We start from the raw sequence: 24,240 nt of genomic DNA on the forward strand, positions 1-24,240 counted from the left end.
CCTGGCCGGGGTACCCTGGAGGAGTGGGAACCCCTTAAATCAAGGGGTCCCCCCCTTCAGCCACCCAAGGGCCAGGGATGAAGCCAGAGGCTGTCCCCCCATCCAAGGGCGGCGGATGGGAGGCTGATAGCCAAGTGTCAAAAAAAAGAATATTGTTTTTTGTAGCAGAACTACCAGTCCCAGCAAGCCTCCCCTGCAAGCTGGTACTTGGAGAACCACAAGTACCAGCATGCGGGGGGTAAACGGGCCCGCTGGTACCTGTAGTTCTACTGCAAAAAAAATACCCAAATAAAAACAGTACACACACACCGTGATAGTATAACTTTATTACATACATGCACACCGACACACACATACTTACCTATGTTGACACGAGGCTCGGTCCTCTTCACCAGTAGAATCCACGGGTTACCTGTAAATAAAATTATACTCACAAAAATCCTGTGTAGATCTGTCCTCTTCTGCTTGTAATCCACGTACTTGGCAAAATAATAAAACGCAAAACCCGATCCACGCACTGAAAGGGGTCCCATGTTTACACATGGGACCCCTTTCCCCGACTTGCGGGACCCCCCATGACTGCTGTCAAAGAGGGTCCCCAACATAGGTAATTTCCCCCCCGTATTTTTACAACCAGGACCGGCTCAAAGAGCCCGAGGCTGGTTATGCTTAGGAGGGGGGACCCCACACATTTTTTTTCAGGATTTTTTAACCCATTCCCACCCCTTCCCACTGAAAAACATGCTCTGATCTCTCCATATTATTTTAGTCAGTAAAGAATAAAATATTCTTTAAAAAAATCTATTAAATAATACTTGTGGCTCCTAAATAGACAAACCAAGTAGATAATCCCTTCTAATATAAATAGATATGCTATTAGCAATAAAAAAAAAACCACAAAAAAACATGTTTTTTAAAATTTTTATTAGATCACACCAGCAAAATGAGGTGGACTGAAATTGACAAAATGACTGTCGAAAAGCACTGTTGTCGAATCGACATTCTTCAATTGAATATACTTTTGTCGAAAAGCTGCATTTTTACCATTGCAGACATGTCGAATTTGACAAATGTCGAATTGCAAAAAGTTAAATCTGAAACGGCCGTTTTTTTGACGAAAAGTACTATATTGCATTGTCGAATCAGTTTTTTTTCTCGAAAATGCCCCGTTTTTGACATTTGCGCAATTCGACCGCAATTGCATATGGCCCTATAAGTATGGGGAATGCGGATGTGGGTTGCTAAAAAAAAGTGAAAAAAGGGTTTGGAGCAGTTTTTCATGAAATCTGCTCCAAATGCCCTTTAATACATTCAGGTGATACTAAAACAATGTGAAAAGGGTGTAAAAACAGAAAACACCCATTTTTCACATTATTTTAGTAAAAATAATGTTAATAAATAGACCCTTTTATCTGTCTCCACTTTATCACTTTTTAAGGCTTAATACATTTGGGCCAAAACAGTGCCGTAACTAGACATTTTAGCGCTATGTGCAAGAAAAAGCATCGGCGCCCCCCCCTCCTATTTAATATAGGGCCACTGCGCGCCACAGGCGCGCGCCAAAACTATAGGGGCGTGGCCACAATATAATATAAATTCATATTATACTGCACAGTGGTCTCCATTATTGAAATGACGCTGCACAGTAGCACCACCACACCAGATAGAGCCCCTTTTACACATTACGGTGGGCAGAGTCCCGCATGTCCCAGTCGCACAGTGCACGCATGTCCCAGTCGCACAGCGCACCCATCCCAGTCGCACCCGTCCCATTTGGATAGCACAAGTGTCTTGATTCTTAGCGTTCAGAGGGTTGGAGTAGCAGGACAGGATACAGCTGAGTGTACCTTGCAGTGCCCGGTATATCAGGACACCTGCTGTAGCCGCTTTGCTGTGGGTGTGCATGGTGCTGCCGGCGACAGACAGCCTGGAATCTAGCAGGAAGCAAGATCATGCGACCGCCTGGGTACGGGTGCGCAGTGCGAGGCTTGGAACGCACATCCAGGAAGTCAGTTGGAAAGCACAGACTGGGAGCGCCGCTGTGTTTCCCATTATGGTAGCGTCTAGTTACCAGACACAACCTTCCCATCACACTGGTGGCTGCCGGCGGCGTTGAGCGTATCCCCATTGTAGTCACATTGGGGATGTAGACAATTACGCCTTCAGAGCGACTGCGCTGTGTGCCAGGCACCCCTGGCACACACGTAGTTACGGCCCTGCTCCTCGCTACCGAGTGTTCAAACTTAAAATAAACTACAGCTCCCAGCAGCAAGGGCTGCTGGGAGCTGTAGGTTATTTTAAGTCTGAACCAACAGTGTAGCGCAGTGAGGTGTCGGACTGTCCGGCACCAGTAACAGATCTCCCTTAGCCCTGTTTAGTAAAGTACATAAGCACTGTAACTTATTATAAACGCTGCCGGGTCAGAGTGTGTTCAGTTCACCCGGCAGGCAGCATTTACTAAAGCCCTCCTCCCTCCCGCGGCACCCTCCGACATGCGTGCATTCACTCACCAGCCCAACTTGGAAATGAATGAGAGGAGCTGAGCGGCACACAGGCAGGCGGTGAGCAGCTAGTGTCAGTGATGGAGCCGGGCAACGTACACCCTCCCGCAGCAGCACCAGCAGCCTACACACAATCTCACGGCTGCCGTGTGGGAATGGGATACAGGAGTAGTGTGGGTAAGCCAGCAGTGCAGACAAGCCGGGGAGTGGGCAGGATGCAGAACAAGCCGGGGGAGTGTACAGACAGCTACAGCTCTGCTGCTATGTGTAATGGCAGCGCAGCGTTATGCCCAGCTGAGAAGTAGCCGGGCGCTGCCGCTTAGATTTACTAGTGCGGTGTGGCCCTGCGGGTGTTGCCGGCGGTTCTGCGCCCACAGTGCTTATGCGCTGTGTGCCAGGCACCGCCGGCACACACCTAGTTACGGAGCTGGGCCAAAGGGGGATACAAGCAGGGCTGCTAAGGCAAACTGTGTGTCCAGGACAGAAAGCGGCGTGACCAAATTATGGGAGCTGGGGCCACGCACCTTCAGAATAAAACCAATAAAAAACTGTATACAGAATGGGACATTTCTCATTCTCCACAGCTCACTAGGCCCCCCGCCATGCCCCTCAGACAATACCTGATCCAGTTAATTTGTACCCCTTCCCGTCCGCCTTATGGCGCCCCTGGTTACAAGTGCCCCTCCAGAAATATCGGCCTATTTATCAACAAGATTTAAAACCGGTTGTGAATGATAAAACTCATTGGATGCGATTCAAATGACATATCACGCCCAATTTCCTTCTAAAATGATCTCCGTTATTGCGCATATTGCGCCCATAGTGATCAGGTTTAGCTGTGTAAAGGGTTGGGTGCCTCACTTCTCCGGAGGTAGCACGCTGAAATAATGATACCACGCCCCTGAGGGCAGAAATGCTGCTCGATCGGAGCTGGTGCCTCAATCCACCACTGGTCATAGGCTTGAGATACCCCTAGGCAGTGTTGGACTGGGGCATGTAGGGCCCACTGGGGGAATGCAGTGGTAGGGGCCCATGTTTAGGGGTGTGGCCAGTCTGCAGAGTGGGTGTGGCCTGCCACCTCATTGGTTTGACTAACCATTAGAGAGTGCAACGTCTGGGCCCCTTCATAAATATATACAGTAAATTCAGCTGCTGCATGCATGATAATGTACCAGATTAATAACAGCAATGCACTGTAGAAAATACACCATAGTCCAGTATAAGGTAACATACTGTATGTATAATGTACAGTATAATTCAAGTGCACAGTCTGGAACCTGATCCTAAGAGTAGAAGGTGGGCCCACCGGTGGTTTCCCAGGTACCCCTGTGGGCCAGTCCAAGCCTGCCCCTAGGCATTTGCCTGTAAAGCCTATGCCTAGGGTCGGCTCTGCATCAGAAGTCTAGCATCAAAAGCCAGAGTGGAATGGTGCGAAACAGAGCGACTGCTGCAAGCACGTAACCATATATTAACCATATAAGTATAATTTGGAGGTTTATTGGCACAGATAGGTCTGCAGTTGTTCCAAGTTTTTATTTCTGCATTTTAAAGATAAAGTGCCTTTCATATTTCAGTAGTATGTATTTGCACGTGGGCTTCTTACATTTAGTGTGTGTGTGCGCGGAACGTAAGGACTTATTTAGAGTTTCTGCAGTGCATTAGTAACTTGTTTGTGTTGCATTTTGACTCTTGCTTTAGTTAGCTGCACTTTATACTGTATAATGTGTTTAAACTTTATTCCTGTCTGCCTCTGCTTCCTGTCCCACCTGACAATCTGATCCCCACGGTCAGATATTTGAGGTTTTGGTCATAGCTGTGTTTGTGCATGAAAAAAACTAAAACCACAAAAACAACAGTCCAAAACTAAAAGCAAAATAATAACTGTACCTACAGTACTTTTTATGTCTGAGGAAATTAGATGGAAAGCTCCACTGTGGCTGAAATTGATGTGCTTGAATAAAGCTAGTTGACTGTACAGCCATATGGACTATGTTAATGCTATTTTGATAAGAAGATAATATAAGACTAAAAAATGATAAGGCAAACACTAGGTACAGTATGACAATAAATGACTTATCTAGTTCTAGCAATAAAACTTGTGTCCTGATAATATTTTTGTTGATTTTCTTGTAAATGAGAAAAATAAGCAGTATTTGTGACAAATAAAACAAATTCCAGATTTTATACAGGTTAGAAAAAAAAGTTAGCCATTTTCAGCAGCCTACGTCCATATACTTTTACTAATACAGTATATGTCCCTTTGTTGCCAAACCCATGAACAAAGTACTTTTCCTCTTTGAGAGTTTAGCAGAACCCACCACAAAGCAGTTGATGATCTTGTCTAATAAAATATTTCATATATTAGCAATAGACATTTGATAGAACTGATTAATGATGTTTGCTGTCCTCCTTCCAGGTATCCTATTATTATTACAGAATAGATCTGCCATGAGCAATTTACTTTTTTATTCTGGTTTTCACTCTAAGAAGCCAACTTGAGGGACTTTTATCTGCAATATCTATGTTGGAATGCCTCCAACGCATGGAAGATACCTTGAGACCAGATGCCTTCTGATTGAGGACACGAGTTCAAGTGCACCAATCTTGAGTCTTTAACACGTGACTAGGGAACTTTATTGTGTTGTTATGGAGGCCTATGAAGTACAAGTCAATGAGATAGGCTTTTCCAGGTTTAAGATCTGTTATATGCTCTTCTGTAAGGGGTTGGCTTCCCTCCTGCCTGCAAACTACCTTCTCTGCCCGTGACCTGGAACTGGTGCTTAGGCAACTATTCTGGTGTTTCTGTATCAACCTCAAGTCCAAATTCTGTTCCAGGTGTCTGACATAAACACAGTACTTGGCCCCCTGTCCACTTCCGGTCCAACTGACTGTTGCTGAGGAACATGACCTCTTAGAAACTGACATGTTTATGTCAGGGGGTAGGTTGGAGAATGGTAAGTGGGTGTGTGTACTGGTTGCGAATAGTTTCACTAAACCTGGACCTCCTTTACTTGATTTTAAGCTGATGATAAAGTTGTGTTTTGAGTTTCCAACAAGTTTAAAGTTGTGAGCTCCTTGAAGACTTTGAGAAACCTCAATTTGTCCATTTACCATAATCTGAATATGGACTTTATGGAGGCAAGAATGGACGAAAAGCCATTTGAATCCATGGGTCGATGGTTCTATGGTCATTATTTTTACACCCTTACTTTTCAGAAAAATGTTCACCATTTCATCATTGGGTACCTTTAGTATTTGTGATTTGTGTTTTGGTTTGGTCTCAGCAAAGGTTCCTGTGTATGCCATACTTGTACCATCCCGAGGGTTCACTGCAAACACATCAATGTAGTAAAGGCTTCTAGGCTTTAGACCATAGATGGTGGCATTAGCTGAAGTTCCAACACAAACCCTCTGACTTCCTGGTAAGGTTTTAAAAGACCATAGGTTGTCATTTTCATCCACGACACCTGGGACCTTTAAACTCTTATAGGCTTTTGGGTATGAGTAAACCTTGTTGCTGGACTTTTCTGTGTTTGTATTTAGAAGTTTCTTTGACTTGGTGTTTTGAATGTTATGGTGACTCTCTGGTTCTTTCTTTGAGTTTAACTCAGTGGCACACAATGTCTTGAAGTTATGTCTTCGATTTACAAAAACGCAGTACTCAAGCTCAGCTTCAGCAGGTCCCAAGCTGGGTCTCCATGACAGTTCAACTTTGTTTTCCTCCACAGAAAGGACATCTACTCGTGGGTCAGTGGGAAGCTGAGGCCATGGGGGAGGTGCGTCTGCATGGTCCCAGACAAAGACCTCTAAGTTGGTGTCAGATTCAAGAGAGATGAAATCAAGAAAATAAAAGGCACCCGACGTCACAGTTGAAGAGAACGATTCCTCCCCATTTCCCTTGAAGGAAAATATTTGTTGAGGTCCCCTTTGTTGATGATGTTTCCAAGAAACCAATTGTTCGGAATAATCTGCAAAAAAACCCACCAAATATAAATGTAAATAAAAAATAATAATCTGTGCAAATTTATTCATATGAACCCATATTTTTCATACCATTTTTATTGATACTCGTTTTATTGCATTTTGCCTATTGACTGCCCATATAACACATTCTAAAGGTCTGATTGGCTACACTCTAATGTTATAATAGTTTGGTTTATGATACACAAGCCACTTATACATGGACATTTCAGATACTGTAAAACAAAGCTAACACAAAAGCAAATTGTGCTCAAGTGAACCCATATCTAAAACTCTATATAAAAGTTATTTTATCAAATATTAGACATAAACCAAAAAATTAAGTATTGTTGTACTTCATCAATCTCCAAGGTATCAACTTTACTTATTTGTCTAATCAGCTCTGTTTTGAGGGAGCAACGGGTCCAGGGTCTAGATCATCGGACAAAGATAGAATCCGGACACCAGTGTCCGGATTCTATGTCCAGCCTGAGTAAGCTTTAGTTTACGCAGGCTGACCGGTGCCTGTAAACATCACAAATATCAACCGGTTGTTGCGATGGTGATCCAAGGCTACATCCTTTGTCGCAGAACTCTAATCTCGCAAATGCCAACAAGGAGGCGTCTATCTCCTACAGATGTCTCCTGCTGCATTAGATTTTTAATTAGACAGAAATGTACAGCCGCAATTCCATACACAGAAGAGAAAAATAGAGAGCGCAAAACAGACTTTTAACTTTTTATTTATATTTATCAATGTAGTTTAAAGTTTTACTTACTTATACTCAAATAATAATCCTGATATTAATATCACTTTTAAAATCAATTCACATAATTCCAAAGACATATACCAACTTCAATTAGAACACCCAGCATAAAATGTAACACTGTTAAAAGAAGAAATAATGTTTCAATAATACTGGATAATGTATAATAAAAAGTAACAGTCTCAATTGGTGCGTTTTCTCTATATACTGGATTACCAATGTGCCTTCAAGTTTAGACACTAATTAGAATCCCTACTCCAGTGCCTAAAATCCAGTAATTGATATGGTGCACTAATGGCGATAGATGAAACGTGATCACTTGTTATATTATACACAACTGGGCCCCTCTATCAGACCTGGGCAGGGGCTGGCTGGCAACTTTCAGCCTGGGGGGCAGACTCAAGCAAGCGGCCCAGTTTTTCTCAGGGAATCTGCAGTCATGTGGCCTTGGAACACCTAAATTGCACTGGCTCGGGGGGGCAGATGGCACCCTGCCCCCTTGCCCAGCCAGCCCCTGGACCTGGGACCAGGTAATTTGTACCCCATCCCCCCTCTCTTGGCACCACTGGATGCGGAAGGGTGGTCTATTCCTTTGTGTGTCTGTGGAAACTACCTAAAGTTTGGGAGTACCCCAGACATTCCGGCATGAGAAGCTGCTATGTACACATCGTACCATGAGTGGGCAGAACAGAAAGTGTCCAGAGGATGGGAGACTCGCAGGGCGTCACTCTCACCGTCACTGTCCTCTGACTTCTGCTCACAGTGAAGTAATATCTGCGGAGGGAAAGCACAGGAACAGCAGTGAGTAGATGTAATCAGGAATGGTGCCAAAGAGCACAGCAATGACACTTCTTAAAATGAATAAATAAATAGAAATGGCAATAACTATATACTCATCATTTTGTCTTTCACAGATTATATGTAAAGGATTATTTGAGATTAGTATGTGATGCATCAGTGAAGGCTAAAGCAATATGTATGGAATACTGGCTCTGTCACACCTTTCAGCATATTAGGGGCCTAATTCAGACTGGATCGCTGCAGGGAGAGCGATCGCAGTCTGAAAGCCTATGTGGAGTGCGCACGTGCGCACCCCGGGAGCCAAGTGAGATATTAACAGCATCTCATGGCTGCGATCGCCTCTGCCTGATTGACAGGCAGAGGCAGGGCGGGAGGGGGCGTGCCAATGGCGTTAGCACCATTGGCGGGCGCGGTCCGGACAACGCAGGCATATCCGGACCTTTGCAGGAGTGGCCCGCAGCGGCTGCGTGACGTCACACGCAGCCGCTGCAACTCGTTATGTGGCGGGTAGCCACCTGCCAGCGCGCAGGAGCTGCGCTGGCAGTGAGCTACTCAACGGGTGCAAAAGCATCGCCGCCATGAGATGCTTTTGCACCCTTGCGGGGGGTAGGGCCTGACATACGGGGTGGACTAGCCCTGTGCTGGACGTCCCCCCACATGCCCCTTTCACACCGCAGCTTTAACCCAGTAAATTGACGATTTTTAAGCCTTCCAAAACGGTTCTAGCTGCGGTGTGAAAGGGCCACCTTGAAACGATATTTCCAAGCCACAGAAGGTGATAGGCTGTCTCCATGCGTGATGTCACCAGGATGAAGCAGGAAATAAACTGGAGGAAACACATGAGAGTGAAGGGAGCGTTTTATACTTTTATTATACAGAATACAGTTTAAAATGGCAAATTATAGTGATAAGGAGGTTAGGGAGCTGCTTAGGATCAGAGGGGATGAAGAAATATGTAGACAAATCACTGGGACAGTGAAGGATGCGGTAATTACAAAAACATGGTAAAGATGCTTGAAGCTGCTGGGTTCCATCGTACGACTAGCTAAATTATTAATAATTAATTAATAATTATTAATAATGTGTGGGCCAGAAAAGTCCATTTACAATGACAACGACTGTTTTCTATGGGTGATACGGGTTCAGTGTGAAAGGTACCAAAATGGTAATGAAATGGTAATATACTGGTTACAACATGCAATGTGAAGGGGGTTTAACTGCTCAGACCCGTTTTAAGAAACGTTTTAAAAGCAGGGTTTGCGATGTGAAAGCAGCATAAGTGATCGTAAATGTGCTAAATTTAGCACATCTACGATCAGATCTGAATGACCCCCTATGTGTATTGTATACATTTATCTGTATAAGGCTGAGCAGTCTGATAGTAGCCATTGTGAGCTTCACAGGCATCTTAGTTCATTCCAAATGCATCCTGGGTAGGTCATAAGAAAAGTCTCAATTTTAGTTTTCTATAGGAGCATATATACCCTCCCCTCAGTGTAGCATTGATGGTAAAGATTTAGTTCAAGTTGTAATTGCTTTCTACAGTTTCTTGTATTCTCAGTTTTACCATTAAATTAATATTCTCCTATTACTACATTAATTACACCATTCTTCAGGTCGTCACATCTACAGTAGACTGGATTATTGAAAAGTAGGAGTGGTTATGCCATCTGTCCAATTTCAGTCACGCCAAGATTTTAGTGAAGGCAGAACAGGCTATTTCTTAGGAGCTAATGATGTAATTGTGGAACTGCAGAGGCAGCCATTTTGTGGACCGAACCATTACTAGCGAGAAACAGCAATTGTAGACCAAGGGACCCCTTTGCTCTAGTTTGTCCTTGTACCTAAAATACCAACTAAAGTGTAAATATTTCATTCTCCCAACCCCCTAATGAAAAAATTAGCAACCTGATACTCTCCTAACATTCAAAATGGCTGCATATTACACTTAATCCCATTAATTATTATTTTGTTGTTTTTTTTAAAACCCAAATGACCTCTGCAATCCTATACCGCCTGCTCCAAAATGACTCCATATGCCAACTCCACACTCCCACCTGCCACTTATACCCCCATGTGGCACTCAAATCTACATGCCCTCAGATCACACATATAATTCACAATTCCTTTCAGACTTTCTAGAAGTTTCGGGTGAAGGCCTCCTGACAGGGTTGGGCTGGCCCACAGGGATAACCACCGGTGGGCCCCACTGCCTGAGGGCCCACTCCTCCCTCTAGGGATCAGATTCCAGACTGTGCACTTGTATTATACATGGTAGATATGTTGCATTATATTGCACAAGACTATTGTGCATTTCAAGCCTCCGTGGAGGCTGGCCACACCCCCTTTGTAGGCTGGTCACACCCCTAAGTATGGGCCCCTATGACTGCATTCCCCCGGTGGGCGCTTCATACCCCAGTCCGACACTGCCTCCTGGGATGCTGGCTTGTCACTGCACTAATGTGCTTAAATGGACAAAGCAAACCCTTTAAAATAGCAAACAAATAACTTGCTAAAAAAAAATGAAATTTGAATGTGTTAATTACATATTATTATATTAAACTGTTATAATAAGTGTCATTTCACAGGCTGAGGAACCACTGGGAGATATATGTACCACAGGTTGAGACAGGGCCGGATCGCCCATCTGTCACTTCTGGCAATGGGCTGGTGGGCCGGTCGGGTCAACAGAGAGCCGGGAAGGACGCGCGCAGTGCAGCTTCTAGCTCACTGGTTTGTCCCCCGCTGCCACCCGTAGTGCCCCGTAGTTGCTAAGTAATATGGAGTTGTGCCCCGAGTCCACGCCCCCTGACTCACGGCCCACCCCCATTTGCAGTGTCCGCACACCTCTTTCACGTTTGTATGCGCGCACGCGCACACACGGATGCCAGGGTCGAAAAGAGGTCCCAGTCCGTATCTGGCTTGAGAGACATTGAAGAAAGAGCTTTAAGTTACAGTATGTAATGAGATAGTGAGGAATGAGCCACATTTCTTTTGAGAATAGATATCAGGGCAAATTGAACTTCATAACAAGCACCTGTTCTGGCTACAAGGCCTCAACATTACACCTCTGCGTCCACCAATCCTTTGGGAGGGGGTCGGGGGTTTGAAGAGGTGGGATGCCCTGTCTTTTTTTATTTATACTGGGCTTGTTCATTGTTGGTGCTGGCTCGTTTATGCCTTCAAGCCAATATGGACAATCTTGTCCACATTAGCATGCAGGGCTATGAGGCCAGGTGACGTCAGGGAGTAAAGAAACTACACTCCCACCGTCATCCAGCAAACCCCCCCCCCCCCCCCCCCCTTCCCCCCCTTCCCCGCCGCCAGGTCGCCTCGGCGGAAAATGCCCAGTGTGTAGGGCCCTTTTTTTCAGTGATAACTTGTCAATGCAGTGGTACTATTCACAGTTTATTAAATAACATTATACTTACCATAGCCATTTAATCAAAATGACTTATACTTTATATAATTGTAATAAAAACAAACCAAGCCACAGCTACAGCTTAAGCAGATATATATTGCTTTGGTTCTAATTTACCATGCTTTCCCGATTCCCATTCTCAAACTGTTACTGGAAAACTGAAAATATTTCTTTCTATTGAATAGTTAAAGGATAAATCAAGGCGGTGACGTAAAAACACACAGTCCTCGGGAGTGCATGTGCACATCAGCAAAGTAAATGCTACAGTATAATAAGTGATGTAGGCAACTGGGAACTTTGGACTTAGCATTTGTTACTAGATTAACTTTGTTGAAAGTGAATGCGGTTTACTTTGTACTGGCCAACACGGCTGGAAATATCTACTCAGTTAAATGGGTTATAGGAATGCACACAGTATATAATAAAAAAATAAAAGGTAAAAAATGTATTAATATATCAAAGCAGATTTATAAAAAATTATATATATTTTCATTCATAAGCATCAACGAAATGTATAAATAATAATAATAGCATGGAAATCTAAATGTAGAATAATCTGGACATAAGAATAAAGTGAATTAAACTTCATAGTGTGAGCTGGATTTAACAAGACACCTTTTCTTGTTAAACATCCTGACTTAATAGACTGTAAGTCACTATTCGGCTGCCTGCAATATCAATTTTAGTAGTACATAGAATGTAGATTATAGTCTCTTTATAATACTAAAAAGCTGAAATCCATTATCCTGCTTCATGGTAGTTTACATAATATCAGCCTTGCCTCCAAGACAATCCCACTTCTGACACCAACTTGCAGCAGACATAGCCAGTGCTAAGAATACAAGTTCCGCAGTTGGGTTTTTTATTGTTAAATGTGTAGAAACATAGCAAAAGAAGACTTATACCTCTATCACACCGCCAATGCCAGATCCCACCCAGGAATTGGAAATGGGTCCTTCCCAGGTGGGATCTGGCATTGGACCCTATCAGCAGGCTAACTGACCCAGCAATTTGCCGGTGCAGTTGCCATAGCGGCGGGGGGTGGAGCCGGCAGCGCTGGGAGATGAGCTCATCTATGTAGTGAATGGGTTTCAGGTCGCATCAACCCAGGAAACCGTTCACGCTGCCACTGACCTGCTATTCAACCCGGGAATAACACTGCTTTATTTCCGGGTTGAATTACCAGGTCACACAACCCGGGAATTCGACCATAGCCCTTTCACACCGCACACCGACACATGTCGACCCGGCAAAATGCTGGGTCGATATTGGATTATTTGTGCGGTGCGAAAGGGGTCTTACAGCAAATGAACGCATAACAAGCAAAGCAGCAAGTTCTATAGATTGTAAAGTTCAGGCCTCGTTAAGGACACCAGGTATGATAGATATTTGGCAGTGCATCATATGAATACTATAGTCTCTTGGCAGACAATGTCACTATCGCCTGTCAGACTATAACATTGCCCATTAATGTGAGTATGTAATGGACCAAATAGACTACAGTACATGAAATGCCAATGGCATAGGGCACTTGGGAGCCCGGTTATGCTGCTGCTTGTGTTAACCGATTTATTTTGTTCCCAAGATGGAATACTCTATATAACTGTGAAAAAGTAAAAGGATAAAGTAACCTGTATATGATGAACAAATCACGTATGTAAACTGATTTGTCTTCTGCTGAATAATATGGAATAATGCACCACTACTGGAAAAAAAAATTCTACCATGGAGAATCCATCACCACACATTAAAAGTCACCTTGTATGTCTATGACCTTAAAAAACCACCAAGCCTGCATTATTTATTTTGCGGTCATGCAGGGTCATACTAATGGGGAGGATGCTACAGCTTACAGGCCTCCACATAGAAATAGGCCCATCGTCACCACCGTATGATAATGAGCAGACACCCAGCTGGCCACTGTTGGCTATAAATGATAACTAAAACTATATTTATTTTCCTCACAAAATGATGCGGTTTCTCTACTTGGTGGTAATAATGGTGTACACACCCACAAGTATACCTTCAACTGTTCCATTTGTAGTGTCCCACTGTGGGGGTGGTAGTGGGGGTGGGGGGGATTGGAAGGCCCCCTCTCACTCGCATTATTAACGTAACAGAGGTGCTGGGGGCGTGTCCAATAGCTTACACAGCCCATACTCCCATTGTGATGAAACAGGGGGTGTGACTCGCATGAGCGATGTTTCCGCAGAGATCCTGCCTAGCAGAGAAGCCATGTTGCTGTCCCGCCTTCATCAAGAGGAGAGTTGGGAGGTGCTGTATGCGCAAGGCATTAGCTTTGGGTGGGATGTACATCACATGTCATTGTGGATACAGTACATCCCACCACTTATCAGGTACATAGCGGTGTTAATGTCGTTATGTAGCTACAATTGTAGTTAGAATTGCAATGGACAGCTCTCCCAATAAAAGCTGTCCTCTGCGAAAAAAGGAATGGAATTGTGACTTGGGAGTCCTTCTGCACAGGCGCAGTAGACCGTGCACGCCATGGGGGATGCTGGGAGGGATCCGATGAGACCCCTCTCAGAAGAAGATGTGAAAAGAAGCCTATAGGCTTCTATTGTGGAACGCCATATATAGATGGCATTGCCTACTGGGTCCAAGCTCCAGAAAGCAAGCCTTTTTTTGGCCGCATTTTCCTTTTAGTACATCCTGCCTTCTGTCTGATATCCTGCATCCGCAACTACTTATACATGACCGAAGAGTCCTCCGCATGTCCCGCTTCACCTCTGCTAACTGTTTCAGGGTGTACGTCTGTACCCATGCACACTCCAATAAACCTGAAACCCTGGTTAGGTCTCACTGTGCATGTGCCACGATAGAATGACGCATGCAGCAAAGTGCCGCTGCGATCCCGCTGATCATCAGGATTTTATTGCAAAGTGACAGACGGGGAGGGACCATTTGGGGGAGGTGGTTGCAAAAACGCAGGCATGTCATGGTTGTTTTTTTTTGGGGGGGGGGGGGCGTGTATCAGGGCTGTTTCTAGCCAATTTGGCTCCCAGTGCGAGATTTAAAAATGTGCCCCCCCATGACATAAAAAAAGGTGCCCCCCCCCACACACCTAGATTAAAAAAAAAACTTGTACGCATACCCAGCAAGGGGGCGTGGCCTCATCTAAATGGGTGTGGCCTCATCTGAAAAGACTACCTCACAATCCAGTTTTTGACCCTGCTCCAACAGATCACGACCACCACAGGAAAAAAAAATTCTACCATATTAAGCCCCACACAGTAATGCCCCCTGCACCATATTATGCCACACACCGCAATGCCCTTGATACATTAAATCCCCACACTACGGCAGGCAAGAGTCCCCATTTCACACATTACGGCAGGTGTCCCCATTTTACACATTGAGAGAGAGAGAGAGAGAGAGAGAGAGAATACTAACAGAGGCGATTACCGCTCTTCGGCCCGCCTCACCAGTCGCTCCTCGCAACGGCCTTTCCCTCTTCCTAACTTGGATCCCCCTCTGTACTCCGCTCGGGGGGGGAGTTTTGTGGAGTGACGGAGTTGCGTCGTGACGTAACGATGCAACCACGTCATTCCGTGAAACTCCGCCCCCCGAGCGGGTTACTAGGGGAGAAATAGGAGGGGGAAGCAGGGAGCCACAGTTAGTGCCGCGGCGGGCGCCCAGTGCGGTTGCACTGCTCGCCTGCCCCAAGAAACGGCCCTGGCGTGTATATGCCGTCAGCTGCAAGCTCTTACGTACAGAAACAATCAGCTCCAATATGTTATCACCGCTTTATCACTTCCTTATGCCTTCTCCAGGTTAATACATCTGCCCCAATGTTCCTTGTTCTTGCATATAGGCTGTAAATGTGTACGGAATTGTGAATGAGTTGCAATAGCTCCGGCGAGCGTCTCATTTCATTTCTGGGCGGCAGCTTCACTTGTGAATATCAGCAGTTGTGAAGCTGAGAACATCGCCCTTGCAGCGTATTAGCATCCTTCTCTTATCAGACCCACAGCACATTGGGCCCGATACAGATGTGGTTGGAGGTGCTATCACTTCCCTGGAAGCAGCAGTGATAGCGGTGTATGGCGATGCAGCGAGAGGTGTCTATTACAAGTAGAGGCCTCCTGCTGCAGGAGTGGTCCAACCTGTGTCCTGGATGCAGCATCAGATCACTGACTCACCATCAGGCAGCTTGCGGCACCCATGGGGATGCACAATCCATCCGTCACAGAGGCCAAGAAATCTCCGTCCAACGGGGATCCCTGGCTTCTTCCTTCCCCCCCTAAACAGCGGCAACAAGCCTTCATTTTCACAAACGAACGCAGTTGCCTCTTACTCTTCGCCCCCCCCCCCCCCCCCCCCCCCAAACAGCTGTGATTGACTGCGTGATGCCAGACTGCTTCCTTGTTTTGCAGGTCCCATTCACACATGCGCAGAATGGGTCCTGCGCATGTGCAAAGTAACAAACATTGGTACTTTGTGCATCAGGGCGCAGTAACAACCAGACCTGAATGCACTGGCGTTTCTATAATGGGTGCAGTGTGTGTCCAGAGGGGGCCCCCACCACACACACTGCATCCATTTGTAAAATACTTAACCCTCCAAAGTCCAGCACCGGCATCCGCAGCGCCGCTAGAACACAGTGAAATTGGCCCAGCGGCCATTTTCACGGCGTTCTGCGCATGCGCAGTAGAGAGATCTCAGGGAAAATGGCTGCCGCGCCATTTTCCCAGAGATCTGCGCATGCACAGTAGAGTCTGAGCCCTCTAGTGCTCAGACTCTACGGCGCTTAGGGCAGAGAGGAGGGGGCCCGACGGAGGAGGCTGGACACGGGCCTCCTCCTCTCTTAAATTGCCCCTGCCTGAATGAGGTCTACTGTTTTCCTCATATGCTACATGTGTTCTGTACTACAGAAAATAAGAATTTACTTACCGATAATTCTATTTCTCGGAGTCCGTAGTGGATGCTGGGGTTCCTGAAAGGACCATGGGGAATAGCGGCTCCGCAGGAGACAGGGCACAAAAAGTAAAGCTTTAGGATCAGGTGGTGTGCACTGGCTCCTCCCCCTATGACCCTCCTCCAAGCCTCAGTTAGGATACTGTGCCCGGACGAGCGTACACAATAAGGAAGGATTTTGAATCCCGGGTAAGACTCATACCAGCCACACCAATCACACTGTACAACCTGTGATCTGAACCCAGTTAACAGTATGATAACAGCGGAGCCTCTGAAAAGATGGCTCACAACAATAATAACCCGATTTTTGTAACTATGTACAAGTAATGCAGATAATCCGCACTTGGGATGGGCGCCCAGCATCCACTACGGACTCCGAGAAATAGAATTATCGGTAAGTAAATTCTTATTTTCTCTATCGTCCTAGTGGATGCTGGGGTTCCTGAAAGGACCATGGGGATTATACCAAAGCTCCCAAACGGGCGGGAGAGTGCGGATGACTCTGCAGCACCGAATGAGAGAACTCCAGGTCCTCCTTAGCCAGGGTATCAAATTTGTAGGATTTTACAAACGTGTTTGCCCCTGACTAAATAGCCGCTCGGCAAAGTTGTAAAGCCGAGACCCCTCGGGCAGCCGCCCAAGATGAGCCCACCTTCCTTGTGGAATGGGCATTTACATATTTTGGCTGTGGCAGGCCTGCCACAGAATGTGCAAGCTGAATTGTATTACACATCCAACTAGCAATAGTCTGCTTAGAAGCAAGAGCACCCAGTTTGTTGGGTGCATACAGGATAACAGCAAGTCAGTTTTCCTGACTCCAGCCGTCCTGGAACCTATACTTTCAGGGCCCTGACAACATCCAGCAACTTGGAGTCCTCCAAGTCCCTAGTAGGCGCAAGGCACCACAATAAGCTGGTTCAGGTGAAACACTGACACCACCTTAGGGAGAGAACTGGGGACGAGTCCGCAGCTCTGCCCTGTCCGAATGGACAAATAGATATGGGCTTTTTTGAGAAAAAACCCACCAATTTGACACTCGCCTGGCCCAGGCCAGAGCCAAGAGCATGGTCACTTTTCATGTGAGATGCTTCAAATCCACAGATTTGACTGGTTTTAAACCAATGTGATTTGAGGAATCCCAGAACTACGTTGAGATCCCACAGTGCCACTGGAGGCACAAAAGGGGGTTGTATATGCAATACTCCCTTGACAAACTTCTGGACTTCAGGAACTGAAGCCAATTCTTTCTGGAAGAAAATCGACAGGGCCGAAATTTGAACCTTAATGGGCCCCAATTTGAGGCCCATAGACACTCCTGTTTGCAGGAAATGCAGGAATCGACCGAGTTGAAATTTCTTCGTGGGGCCTTCCTGGCCTCACACCACGCAACATATTTTCGCCACATGTGGTGATAATGTTGTGCGGTCACCTCCTTCCTGGCTTTGACCAGGGTAGGAATGACCTCTTCCGGAATGCCTTTTTCCCTTAGGATCCGGCGTTCCACCGCCATGCCGTCAAACGCAGCTGCGGTAAGTCTTGGAACAGACATGGTACTTGCTGAAGCAAGTCCCTTCTTAGCGGCAGAGGCCATAAGTCCTCTGTGAGCATCTCTTGAAGTTCCGGGTACCAAGTCCTTCTTGGCCAATCCGGAGCCATGAGTATAGTTCTTACTCCTCTACGTCTTATAAGTCTCAGTACCTTAGGTATGAGAAGCAGAGGAGGGAACACATACACCGACTGGTACACCCACGGTGTTACCAGAACGTCCACAGCTATTGCCTGAGGGTCTCTTGACCTGGCGCAATACCTGTCCCGTTTTTTGTTCAGACGGGACGCCATCATGTCCACCTTTGGTATTTCCCAACGGTTCACAATCATGTGGAAAAACTTCCCGATGAAGTTTCCACTCTCCCGGGTGGAGGTCGTGCCTGCTGAGGAAGTCTGCTTCCCAGTTTCCACTCCCGGAATGAAACACTGCTGACAGTGCTATCACATGATTTTCCGCCCAGCGAAAAGTCCTTGCAGTTTTTGCCATTGCCCTCCTGCTTCTTGTGCCGCCCTGTCTGTTTACGTGGGCGACTGCCGTGATGTTTTTCCCACTGGATCAATACCGGCTGACCTTGAAGCAGAGGTCTTGCTAAGCTTAGAGCATTATAAATTTACCCTTAGCTCCAGTATATTTATGTGGAGAAAAGTCTCCAGACTTGATCACAGTCCCTGGAAATTTTTTCCTTGTGTGACTGCTCCCCAGCCTCTCGGGCTGGCCTCCGTGGTCACCAGCATCCAATCCTGAATGCCGAATCTGCGGCCCTCTAGAAGATGAGCACTCTGTAACCACCACAGGAGAGACACCCTTGTCCTTGGATATAGGGTTATCCGCTGATGCATCTGAAGATGCGATCCGGACCATTTGTCCAGCAGATCCCACTGAAACGTTCTTGCGTGAAATCTGCCGAATGGAATTGCTTCGTAGGAAGCCACCATTTTTACCAGGACCCTTGTGCAATGATGCACTGACACTTTTCCTGGTTTTAGGAGGTTCTTGACTAGCTCGGATAACTCCCTGGCTTTCTCTTCCGGGAGAAACACCTTTTTCTGGACTGTGTCCAGAATCATCCCTAGGCACAGCAGACGTGTCGTCAGGATCAGCTGCGATTTTGGAATATTTAGAATCCATCCGTGCTGTTGTAGCAGTATCCGAGATAGTGCTACTCCGACCTCCAACTGTTCCCTGGACTTTGCCCTTATCAGGAGATCGTCCAAGTAAGGGGTAATTAAGACGCCTTTTCTTCGAAGAAGAATCATCATTTCGGCCATTACCTTGGTAAAGACCCGGGGTGCCGTGGACAATCCAAACGGCAGCGTCTGAAACGGACAGTGACAGTTCTATACCACGAACCTGAGGTACCCTTAGTGAGAAGGGCAAATTTGGGACATGGAGGTAAGCATCCCTGATGTCCCGGGACACTATATAGTCCCCTTCTTCCTGGTTCGTTATCACTGCTCTGAGTGACTCCATCTTGATTTGAACCTTTGTAAGTGTTCAAATTTTTTTAGATTTAGAATAGGTCTCACCTAGCCTTCTGGCTTCAGTACCACAATATAGTGTGGAATAATACCCCTTTCCTTGTTGTAGGAGGGGTAATTTGATTATCACCTGCTGGGAATACAGCTTGTGAATTTTTTCCCATACTGCCTCCTTGTCGGAGGGATACCTTGGTAAAGCAGACTTCAGGAGCCTGCGAGGGGGAAACGTTTCGACATTCCAATCTGTACCCCTGGGATACTACTTGTAGGATCCAGGGGTCCTGTACGGTCCCCAGCGTCAAGCTTGGCAGAAGCGGTGGAAGGCTTCTGTTCCTGGGAATGGGCTGCCTGCTGCAGTCTTCTTCCCTTTCCTCTATCCCTGGGCAAATATGACTCTTATAGGGACGAAAGGACTGAGGCTGAAAAGACGGTGTCTTTTTCTGCAGAGATGTGACTTAGGGTAAAAACGGTGGATTTTCCAGCAGTTGCCGTGGCCACCAGGTCCGATGGACCGACCCCAAATAACTCCTCTTCCTTTATACGGCAATACACCTTTGTGCCGTTTGGAATCTGCATCACCTGACCACTGTCGTGTCCATAAACATCTTCTGGCAGATATGGACATCGCACTTACTCTTGATGCCAGAGTGCAAATATCCCTCTGTGCATCTCGCATATATAGAAATGCATCCTTTAAATGCTCTATAGTCAATAAAATACTGTCCCTGTCAAGGGTATCAATATTTTTAGTCAGGGAATCCGACCAAGCCACCCCAGCTCTGCACATCCAGGCTGAGGCGATCGCTGGTCGCAGTATAACACCAGTATGTGTGTATATACTTTTATATGATATTTTCCAGCCTCCTGTCAGCTGGCTCCTTGAGGACGGCCCTATCTATAGACGGTACCGCCACTTGTTTTGATAAGCGTGTGAGCGCCTTATCCACCCTAAGGGGTGTTTCCCAGCGCGCCCTAACTTCTGGCGGGAAAGGGTATACCGCCAATAATTTTCTATCGGGGGGAACCCACGCATCATCACACACTTCATTTAATTTATCCGATTCAGGAAAAACTACAGGTAGTTTTTTCACATCCCACATAATACCCTCTTTTGTGGTACTTGTAGTATCAGAAATATGTAACACCTCCTTCATTGCCCTTAACGTGTGGCCCTAATAAGGAATACGTTTGTTTATTCACCGTCGACACTGGATTCAGTGTCCGTGTCTGTGTCGACCGACTAAGGTAAACGGGCGTTTTAAAACCCCTGACGGTGTTTTTGAGACGTCTGGACCGGTACTAATTGTTTGTCGGCCGTCTCATGTCGTCAACCGACCTTGCAGCGTGTTGACATTATCACGTAATTCCCTAAATAAGCCATCCATTCCGGTGTCGACTCCCTAGAGAGTGACATCACCATTACAGGCAATTGCTCCGCCTCCTCACCAACATCGTCCTCATACATGTCGACACACACGTACCGACACAGCACACACACAGGGAATGCTCTGATAGAGGACAGGACCCACTAGCCCTTTGGAGAGACAGAGGGAGAGTTTGCCAGCACACACCAAAAAACGCTATAATTATATAGGGACAACCTTATATAAGTGTTTTCCCTTATAGCATCTTTTTATATATTTCTAACGCCAAATTAGTGCCCCCCCTCTCTGTTTTAACCCTGTTTCTGTAGTGCAGTGCAGGGGAGAGCCTGGGAGCCTTCCCTCCAGCCTTTCTGTGAGGGAAAATGGCGCTGTGTGCTGAGGAGATAGGCCCCGCCCCTTTTTCGGCGGGCTCGTCTCCCGCTCTTCAACGGATTCTGGCAGGGGTTAAATATCTCCATATAGCCCCCGGAGGCTATATGTGAGGTATTTTTTGCCAAAAAATAGGTTTACATTGCCTCCCAGGGCGCCCCCCTCCCAGCGCCCTGCACCCTCAGTGACTGCCGTGTGAAGTGTGCTGAGAGCAATGGCGCACAGCTGCAGTGCTGTGCGCTACCTTAAGAAGACTGAGGAGTCTTCTGCCGCCGATTCTGGACCTTCTTCTCTTTTCAGCATCTGCAAGGGGGCCGGCGGCGAGGCTCCGGTGACCATCCAGGCTGTACCTGTGATCGTCCCTCTGGAGCTAATGTCCAGTAGCCAAAGAAGCCAATCCATCCTGCACGCAGGTGAGTTCACTTCTTCTCCCCTAAGTCCCTCGTTGCAGTGATCCTGTTGCCAGCAGGACTCACTGTAAAATAAAAAACCTAAGCTAAACTTTTCTAAGCAGCTCTTTAGGAGAGCCACCTAGATTGCACCCTTCTCGGCCGGGCACAAAAATCTAACTGAGGCTTGGAGGAGGGTCATAGGGGGAGGAGCCAGTGCACACCACCTGATCCTAAAGCTTTACTTTTTGTGCCCTGTCTCCTGCGGAGCCGCTATTCCCCATGGTCCTTTCAGGAACCCCAGCATCCACTAGGACGATAGAGAAAGTAAGATACACGGTACTCGCGCTGCAGTCCCGGCCATAAAACAGTTAACAGAGACTTGGCAGTTTTTCACCTATTTGTTTGCACTGGGTTACTGGGAACAAGTGAGCAAACTGTGTCCTAACACGGCCCTGGCAGTGAGTTCTTTATCACATGCAAACATCCCCTCTGTATGTAACATGGGGCACAGAGCTGGGAGCTATTCACCTGTACCGGAATACCTGATTTGTATGCAGTGCTGGGAGGAACCCAGATTAAAGTTCTAAATAATCAAAACAATGAAACAGCATCAGGGAAAGTGATACAAGTTATTATTATATAATTATTATTTTTGTAAATGGCTCTATGGTGGTTTGGTGGGGATGCCCACCCACAGCCGGCCCTAGGCATAGGCAAACTAGGCAATTGCCTAGGGCATCTGGTATGCCTGGGGACACAAGCAGCTTCTGCGGATTAAAATAATATGCTGCATGCCTATATTCTTTGTGTAGCATTTTGTATGCAGAATATATTTTTTTAAATAATCACCTGGCCTCACCAGCCTGCTGTACCACTCCATTTCCTGCTCCTTTTCTTGCACTCCCATTTCTAGCAGGCCTAGCATTAAAGCTTTAGACCAATCCATAACCAGACCCCAATTGGTGTTTGCTATGTGCCCAAAACACAAAGCCAGGTGGTTGAGTTTGAGGCCATATGCTGTGGAGACCTTCATGCGGGATGCGTACAGTGGAGTGATTACAATATATCACAGTATTGGCTTGCCTTATTGCCTGTGTCCACCAAAGAGGTGAACACATGTCTCCAAAATGGAGCATTGCTGAAGGGACAAAGCTGCACTAACACATAGGAGCTTTGCAGTATCTTCAGGTGGAGCCCAAACTTTCCAATGGGTCCGTCATTTCTCATGACTGCCCTGCATGCTACAGTACAACAGTGCACTTGGTACATTTTATATAGAATGATGCAGGCCACCATGAAAAGCTCCAGGTCACAGACTAGTACATTAACAGGGTATGGCATATCGGGGGATATGACCACACCCATCATGCATAAGGTGCACCCCTGTCCATTTTATTGCAGATGGTGGTTTGGGGGTGTGGCCACACAATATTGATAGTTTGGCTGTGCCTCACTGGCTGTCCAGGGCCAGGATAATTTCAGCCTGACCCCATCCTGTCTCGGGACCACTGCAATGAACTAACCAGTGTCAGACTGGGGCATGAAGGGCCCACCGGGGGATGAATTGATAGAGGCCCATACTTAGGGGTGTGGCCAGCCTACACAGAGGCATGAAATACATAATAGACTTGTGCAGTGTAATGCAACATATCTACTATGTATAATACAAGTGCACAGTCTGGAACCTGATCCCTAGAGGAAGGAGTGGGCCCCCAGGCAGAGGGGCCCACCAGTGGTTTCCCCTGTACCCCTGTGGGCCAGTCCGACCCCGGATCTAACTACAGGGGAATGTAGCTGTGACAGACTAGACTCGTCTGCTTGAGCTGTGTTGAGTTAACATAAATAAGTACTTGCTACATATACTGGCCTGTTCTGTTGTATCTTGTCCTGTGCTGACCTGTGCTGCTTTATTCTGCTATGTGAAATCAAACAGAAATAAAAGCGTTTGATCTAGTTCCATAATTTTTCCTTGGGATACAACTCTGTTTGTAGACTGGCTCCTCTATTACGTTGGCCAAAGCTTTCCTTTGTACGATAAACTGTGGTTAGACCACAAGCGGTTTGTTCTGCTGTAGTAGGGTGTGACTTTATTGTATTATATTCATGTCAGGAGAGCAGTTTACTTGTTATTCTAAAACCCCAATAATACCCAGAATCCCTGACCTAGAGCTATAGCCACGGTATTGAGATGGGCTATTATGAAAGCCTGCTCCTGATTGGAAGAACTGCTCCAACCACCCAATGAGATGCAGTTTTTCATAGTACACCTTCCTGATACCATTGCAAAGGGCGGGATGTAATACACATCGTATTTTGGATGCAATGTATTGTATACCACCAATTATCAGGTGCACAGCAGCAATAATAATGCAGATATGCACGTAGAACTGCAATGCCAATCACAAAGGACAGCTCTTCCAAAAGAGTTTACCTTTGAGATGAAGGACTTCCAGGCTACGGCCTGGGAGTCCTTCTTTGCATGTGACTGAGATGCGCGAGCTGCAGGGGACACTGGGAGAAATTCGATGAGAATGTAGAATAAAGCCATAGGCTACTATTAGGCAATGCCATCAATAGATGCTGTAGCCTACTGATTACAAGCTCCAAGCTTGGAATACAGCAAATCTCCAAAAATGTCAGTACTGTATTGGAGTTTTTTACTGCATTTTAGCCATAGTA

At 46.3% G+C, this 24,240-nt stretch overlaps 1 protein-coding gene across 2 annotated transcripts in view; it reads right to left on the bottom strand.

The window, feature by feature from the left end:
• Positions 1-4,653: 4,653 nt before the first annotated feature.
• Positions 4,654-24,240, bottom strand: part of LOC134933454 (protein NDNF-like) — a 44,925-nt gene continuing 25,338 nt past the window's right edge. For both annotated transcript variants that reach the window (XM_063928677.1, XM_063928678.1), the window contains 2 exons: positions 7,902-8,002; positions 4,654-6,469 (listed from right to left, as the gene is read on the bottom strand). In XM_063928677.1, coding sequence (XP_063784747.1) covers positions 5,091-6,469; positions 7,902-8,002 — 1,480 coding nt within the window. In that variant the 3' untranslated portion in view covers positions 4,654-5,090. The remainder of the gene's footprint in view (positions 6,470-7,901; positions 8,003-24,240) is intronic.

The sequence above is a fragment of the Pseudophryne corroboree genome, chromosome 6 (genome assembly GCF_028390025.1).
Source record: "Pseudophryne corroboree isolate aPseCor3 chromosome 6, aPseCor3.hap2, whole genome shotgun sequence".
Classification (NCBI taxonomy): Eukaryota; Metazoa; Chordata; class Amphibia; order Anura; family Myobatrachidae; genus Pseudophryne; species Pseudophryne corroboree.